At 34.6% G+C, this 7,462-nt stretch overlaps 1 protein-coding gene across 1 annotated transcript in view; it reads right to left on the bottom strand.

Moving 5' to 3' along the window:
• Nucleotides 1-331: 331 nt before the first annotated feature.
• Nucleotides 332-7,462, bottom strand: part of GBE1 (1,4-alpha-glucan branching enzyme 1) — a 266,610-nt gene continuing 259,479 nt past the window's right edge. The window contains exon 16 of the mRNA XM_057696322.1: nt 332-1,110. Within this exon, the coding sequence (XP_057552305.1) occupies nt 1,054-1,110 (57 nt within the window). The 3' untranslated portion in view covers nt 332-1,053. The remainder of the gene's footprint in view (nt 1,111-7,462) is intronic.

Below are 7,462 nucleotides of genomic sequence, written 5' to 3'. Positions count from 1 at the left end.
TATATCAGTGATCACAGACTTGTGGCCTGGTATTTAATAAGCCAAGGGGAAATTTCATGATGGAGGATCCCAAGGAATTGAGATAGTTAATTCAGCTTCTAAAAGTGTTCAGGTTTAGAGCTCAAGAGTAGCTTAGATATCTAAGTTGGTTAGTATAATGTCAAGTTACAAAATATTACCTAAAGAAAAAAAAATAATATTAATCCCCAACGCCTAGTCCTTTGTGCATATGTGCATATATGTGGGGAAGGCCTCAGAGATGAGATAGGCATTTTAATATTCACTTTAAATCAATCCCTATAACATTACAGCAAAATAAACATTACCAAAGGCAATTTTGCAATTTTTAAAAAATTGACTGAAAGTAAAAGATATTTTCTGAAATGTTACAATTACCAAGTCGGGCCATCAGAAACGGAGATACTAGCATCTGTCAAGATACTAAATGAACAAGAGATCACAAGATAAAACTTAACGCAAAATAAGGCATGGATGAGTTCATAGGCAACGACTTTTATATTATCTGTGACACAATTCTTAGTTTTATATTATTATTGTATACTTATTACAGTATTTCTAAACACGAAAAAGAAGAGTAAAAAATCTTGGTATTTTGTAATTTAGACCAAGAGACAACAGAACAAATAAAGTCACCAAATATCCGCCTCAAAAAAAATACTGTATACATTCAACAGAAATCATCAAACATGACATGATTCAAATTTGAACTTAAAAGGATTAAATAATTGGCCTGTAAGCCAAAATTGTTTAAAGACATGATATGTAACAATAACACTTCTTTTGAGGATCCTAGCTGTTCAGATGGCTGGAAAATATAGTCTAGGATCCCTTAAATTTCAAAAATATGCCCCCCCTCTATCCTTAAAGAAAAGTTTGACATTCATTTTCATAAACCAATATTGAATTTCAGACATCTGACATTTCGACTAGACAAATATATTTTGAAAAGCTTACACAGTACAAGCTCTGTCATAATAAGCGTGGGAAAACAAAGCACATGTCTTCCTCTGCAGGAACTGAAATCAGATCTCCTCAGTTGGGCAGGTCCACATTCTGAAGGATGAGGGCCACTCGGTTTGGAATGTACACCTAAGTCAACACAGTCGTGTCAGTGCATTTGAAAGAAACACTGGGCGTGACGTCATCGTGTCAAAGGGACTAAGGAATGATGCAGTTTCACATCTGCATAAATTACCAGTTACCTTTACAATTCTACTGGCTCTGAGGAGACTCAATAGGACAGTTTCAACAGTTCTGTCATCCGCGTAAGACTCCTTTAAAATCATCACCACTAGAGGGCTCCATATGCTTTACAAAAACCAATGCTTCTCAGACACTAGGGACGGAAATAGCCCTGGCTGCTCTGTTTATGCACTTCTATCAGCTGATGAAGGAAGGCTGCCCTCCAGTTCATAATGTAATTCTATTCAGGTGAATAAAAGTAGCACACAAAAGAGTGCTCACATCAAGACATTTTTATTATCATTCTGGTTTGTGTTTTCTCCTGTCATTTTAAGAACAAAATCCTAACGGTAATAGTATAAGGTAGTGTAAGTGTATTTTAGGCCCTGCTGCAATTTAAATCAATCAAGAAGCTTGCCACTGCGCTGAAAATACAATGCACATTCTTTGCGTGCCCCGCGTAGTCCTGACTCAGCCCCTTCTTGAATATGTACAGCTACCATCTCACATTCATTCATCACTTGTCCCCTCTCCCCGCACCAGGCTCTGGCCACAGGGCCTTTCCCATTCTTTGAACTCACTGCATCCTTCCCCTCCTCTTGGCCTTGGCCCCTGCTTGCCCCTCTGTTCAGAATACTCTTTACCTGGCTATTTCCCTATCTCAACTCTTGAAAAATCCCAGTTCCACAGAGAGGTGTTCCTTGACAACTCTAGATCTGATGGTGTCTCCATTTTCTATCACCGCCCCATTTTTATTTTTTTTTTAACACAACAGAATTTATAATTTTTTTTCAAGTTTATGATCAATCCTTCCCACTAGACTATGAAGTTTACCAGCGCAGAGGCCACATGTCTTCATATTTCTAACTTTAAGTAGGTGCCAATGATGACTGAATAAAAGAATAAAGGAGTAAGTAATAGTGGGATCAATATGTGGATATTTCACAAGATATTCTTTAATACACTTACATCTAAAATAATTTTTATAAAACTGAGAAGTGATTTGAACTGCTTGATGCTTATCTATGTGCTACTTTACACATAAGATTTAATTACTATTAAAGCAAACAGTAAAAATAACATTACAGACTGCTGTCATCATTGTGACAGTATCTCTCTATTTCTGACTTTGTGAATATTTACCATTTTCAGTCACTTTAACTGAAAACTTGACTGATGGTTAAAAAAAAGAAAAAGGCTCTTTTGGCTTAGAACTGGAATGAAAAATACAAAGCAAACGGAGCTTTAAAGAACAGAACAGCTGATTTTCATTGACTGAGACCATTTTATGTCCAGTGCATCTCAGCTCTGCAAATGAGCACAGTGTTTTCCCTTAAGGTTTCTGTGTGATAAAGTCCTCCTACAACTGTTTTAAAAAATCAGATACACCAATACAGTTGGTTAATTTTGAACATTAAAGATTAAAGCAGTTTTTAAATTATGGGATTTTGAGAAATTTACCTTATGAATGTAATAACCAGAGAGCAGTTTTTCTAATCTTGAATTAAAAGTAACAGTGATTTAGGAAAAGATCACCATCATCTGAGAAAAATTTCACAAATGCTAACAGTTACTGGCTTACGCAATGTCTCACAGTCTGATCTGTAACCCAATACTTCCAAAAGATAAATATTCCATCCTTGCAGTCATTAAGTGTGGGAAACCCACGTATGTCAGTCAATGCCATAAGTTTCCCTACAATTTACACATTGTTTTTAATGTCATATAACTTCTAAACCACATCATGATTTAATTGCTAATATAATCTCTCCCACTCAATATTTTCTCTTTGACTGTGATAGGTAAGATGTTATAAGATTGGTTCAACAAAAGGAAGCTGCAAGCACCCATGAACAAAGCAAGACTACGACCAATGGTCCAGACAGATCCAGTCCAAATGATGGCCTATTTCCACAATGATGCTACAGACTAAAGCAACACAGACCAAACAAAGCAAAAGAGGAGAAATAAAAGAAACCAACAGTCAGATTCAATAAATTCCCTCTCCAAGTCTTCTCAAAACGGGCATGAATCAAGAGATAGTTGTCCTGACCTTCCAAAGGAATTTGCTATGTACGTCCTCTATCTGTTTAGTTTGGAGTGGGGGTCATACTAAGTGTAACTTATCAGTGGGACAGCAGGTTATAATCAGAATGGTTCTGAATTGTTCTGTTAGGACCATTCTAAAACTGAAGACCAATCTAAATTTCTCAATAGCACCAAAAACTGGAGGGAAGAATTTTAGTTCCTTTTACCTTAAAAACATTTCTCTGATATTATTTGGTCCTGTATGCAGATAAAAAGATTCTGATTAGCCTACGTCTCCTGAGAAAGAAACAATGAAAGCAAGTCAGGCCTAGCACAAAAAATGGTAGGTCCGTGCTCAGTGTCACACAGTGATATACCAGGATACATCACCTCAATCTCTTACAGATCTTATGCAGTTTCAATATCTACTCTGATTCATAACCTTATACTAATTTCATTAATGAAATATGAATAACTATAAGCTGATAATTTAGAAGCAATCTTACTCTCTGTGATCTCTGGTATTTTAGTTAGTCCAAATTTAGGAGTAAAATAAACAGGGTGACATAAGAACTTCAAGATTTGCAATAAATGCATTGAGCTTTCCTACTTTGGCATTTAATGGTTAAAAAATGCTCCAAGAATTCTCTCTAAATGATGCTGGCATTTTATGTAAGGACCTTTATGATGCCAATTCCAGCCACACTTAGAGATCTCTTAATACTATCTGCTCAAAAACCATCAGTTGATAATTATACAATATAATTAACAGGAATATTGTGTAATTATATTTTTTCATTGCAGTGTTAATTACCAGAATGTTTTCATGTTGCTTTAGAGCCCTTGCAGTAGAGGTGACATGAAAGAATTTCCCCAAGCAATGGATTTTTCTTAACTATGGCTATTTATGGATTTTGGAGTTTTCTACTTTATAAGGGATCTGAGTATATAAATCAATGTTCTTAGTAGTTAGGAAATGACTATCAATTATACTAAAGGACTTAACATAATTGGAGCTAATTCTTATGATGAGACAATTACAGACATGAACAATTTGGGGTCTCTATAATTTAGTGCTAATATTGGCTTTGTAAATCTCATCTTACAATTTTAATTCTATAAATAGTTTTGATTCATACAGCAAAAGAAATACGAACATATTTTAAGTAGATTTAAACATAAAGGCTTATATTTAAATATGAACAACTCGTGTTTAAATATATGTATATAGAAACCATTTAATACACACATCACAAATAATGTATGCTGATAAACATATTCTCTATGCCCATTTACTAGCCATTAAGCCTTAAACATTTTGTAGCTAGGATCACATTAAGGATGTGTGAGACAGTGTAATATAGGGCCATGAATTTCATTTTTTCTAGCTATCTTTATAGTTAATTATTCACAAGAAATCAGAATGCCACAGTATAATCCAGTTCACTTATTACTTCTAGGGTCAAAATTGAGTTACAAAGATTAATTACACAATTTTTGAAAATGGTGTCAGTATTTGAAAACAGAAAACTTAAAAATAACTTTAAGTAAAAATATTTAACAAATTTTAAAATGTTCTTAGAAATTGTAAAATTTAGCAACAGCACATAATCAGACTGATAACATCACTTGATAAAAAGGGCATTAAACGCTTAACAATCTATATACATACATTTGTGATAAAAAAATCACAAATTATTTTGAAAAATAAGGGTGACATAGAATAATTTTAATTTTCACATACATGCTTTAATTCATAAAATATTTTCTAAAAAAACAAATCTTATAATTCATTATTTTGCATTAGGGTTAAGAGAAAAGTGATGCTAATAAATATTTCTATATAGAAAAATATATATTATTTCATCTAACTTAGAAATATGGAAAAGAGTAAACTTTAAGAATCAAAATTGATTTCTCTGAAAAAAAACTAAACATTTTCATAATTCTGGATAGAGCAAAAAACATTTCCCAACTTAATTTATATTTTCAACAGCTACAACTGTGGGACAATAAAAAAGATACCTCTATGCCAAATGCCCTATTTACACTAAAAGTCTACCTTTGAATCACCAAATTTAGAATGGGAACAAACAGATCTACTTCATAAGGATAAGGAGATTCATTGCCAAAGTAACAGATGCTAAAACTATTGCTTTATTCGCATTTCACCATTAAGACCGCTTAAGTTATTGTAAAGGAATCAAATTCATTTCAGGATCAATAATCTCTGCTCTTCCATTTGTGCCGTGGAATTTGAATATATGAATCAGGAAAGAGAAAGAAAGCACTCCTGCCCCTCCTTGTGCACTCATTAAGATATAGGTTAAATATAAGTTCCTATACCAGGAACCAAAATACAGAGAAATCATTATGCTAAAGTGGAGTTTCCAAAGACTGCCAGTAAAGCAGAATGGAAAAGTTCTGCCCTATAGCTTCTTGGCATTTGTGAGATACTCTGACCTTAGCATATACATTTCAACAGCAGTACACCTGCAGTTCTCCTCTGGCTTCACAGTTTCAACTGATGGAGCACATAAAGAGAATGCTGGAGCGGTACCTGCTGATGCTGCAGCATGTATGGCTATTTTAAGATTCCTTTGAGCTCTGTTTGTTGCTATCTTTGAAAACAGATTTGACACTTAATCAGCAGATCCTTTGGATTACTGAGCTTGCAAATTAAGCTTTGGCAAATACAGTGTACTAGTTATGATGGACAGAAATTTCATGGAAAAGAAAAAAGTTACATTTTTGTCTCCCCTTCCCTCTTTATTCTAGGCATGTGGGAGGCAGAAGGCGGATGAATGAGATCTATAGCATGTTTAAGAAACCAGATTGGATCCCAGCACATACTGATCAGTTTAATAAAGAGTTCCATTATAATGAGGCATTCTTATATTGGGTATGTATTTTAATGTCATTTTTTTTCTCTGGCTCTTTGGTAAGAAGCAGTCTGTTTTATTGGATTTTCTGGTCTACCTGGGCTCCCTTATTTTTAAAAAAATTATTATATTATTTTATTGCATTAATATAAATTATTACAAAAATCACAATGCCTTATGCAAAAATATATGAAATACTATAATGAATATTTTAGGTACCCACACCTTGCTTAAGAAATCATCCCTCACAAGCAACCAATTTTTTTTTAATTGAAGTACAGTTGATTTACTGGGTTCCTTTATTTTACATTAAAACCAGTGATCACTTCATCTGGAGTCTAAAGACTTATTTAAAATGAGTCATTCTTAAAGCACCAGTAGTCATGGAAAATAAGATGCTGCTGCTGAAAAGACAGGGCCAATCTTTACCTTCTGACCGAGTTGGATCAGAATTCTATTACAGGCAGTGGTTAAGCTCTAGTCTATTTCTCATGTGCTTACAGTGCTGTATCTCTCTAACTGTTATGCAGACTTATGTGACATTCTCCATTTCACCTGCTAATTTAGCACTGCACAGTCCATATTTGCAAGATCAATTCAATTAGTGCTTGTAAAGTAATCTCCTCACTGTCGCTGCCACAGGTTACTTGGCTTGTTTTAATTATGACAGAATATCTTTGCTCTTAAAAAAATCAGAAGGATGTAAAGATGTTTTCTGCCCACATCAGAGATTGCAAGCGCTTGCCTAAGATGATAATTTTACCAAACTTGGGAGAACATCCTCAAAGCTCCTAGTGTCTTGACATGCTTAAAATACCTAAATAATTACTGAACAGCCACAACAATAATTACTTTTAAATATGTGCAATGCAGTTTCCTCAAAGCTTGGCCGTGTTAATGAATTTATGCCTCCTAAGAATCTCTCGCTATAGGCAGGATACTATTATTAATCTTCACTATACAGACAGGGAAACGGAGGCACAAAAATGTCAGATTACTCAAGTTCTCATAGCTGATAAGTGGAGACTGGGGACTTAATCCCAAATTCCCTGTCATGACATTTTGTGGTCTTTTTACTGTCCTACCAGCCTTCCTTCTCCAACAGAACCCTCTTTGATACATGGACCTTGAGGAAAGTTGGCTATGTGACATTTTTGCTGTCTGAAGCTTTCAGATCCCTTTAAGTCTAGTTCAAAGTTCAGCTTTATCACAGTTGGGCGCTGCCTCTCCATGACTCCTCTTTAGGAGCTCAATCACCTTCCCTAACCCCTCAGGGGTCTCTGACTCTTTTGGTTACTTCAGAGCTTTAAGATCATTTTCTTACTCATTTCAGAAACTATTTTTATCAG

The sequence above is a fragment of the Hippopotamus amphibius genome, chromosome 10, assembly GCF_030028045.1.
Source record: "Hippopotamus amphibius kiboko isolate mHipAmp2 chromosome 10, mHipAmp2.hap2, whole genome shotgun sequence".
Classification (NCBI taxonomy): Eukaryota; Metazoa; Chordata; class Mammalia; order Artiodactyla; family Hippopotamidae; genus Hippopotamus; species Hippopotamus amphibius.
Note: the sequence above shows the minus strand (reverse complement) of the source record. Positions and strands in the feature narration are given on the sequence as shown.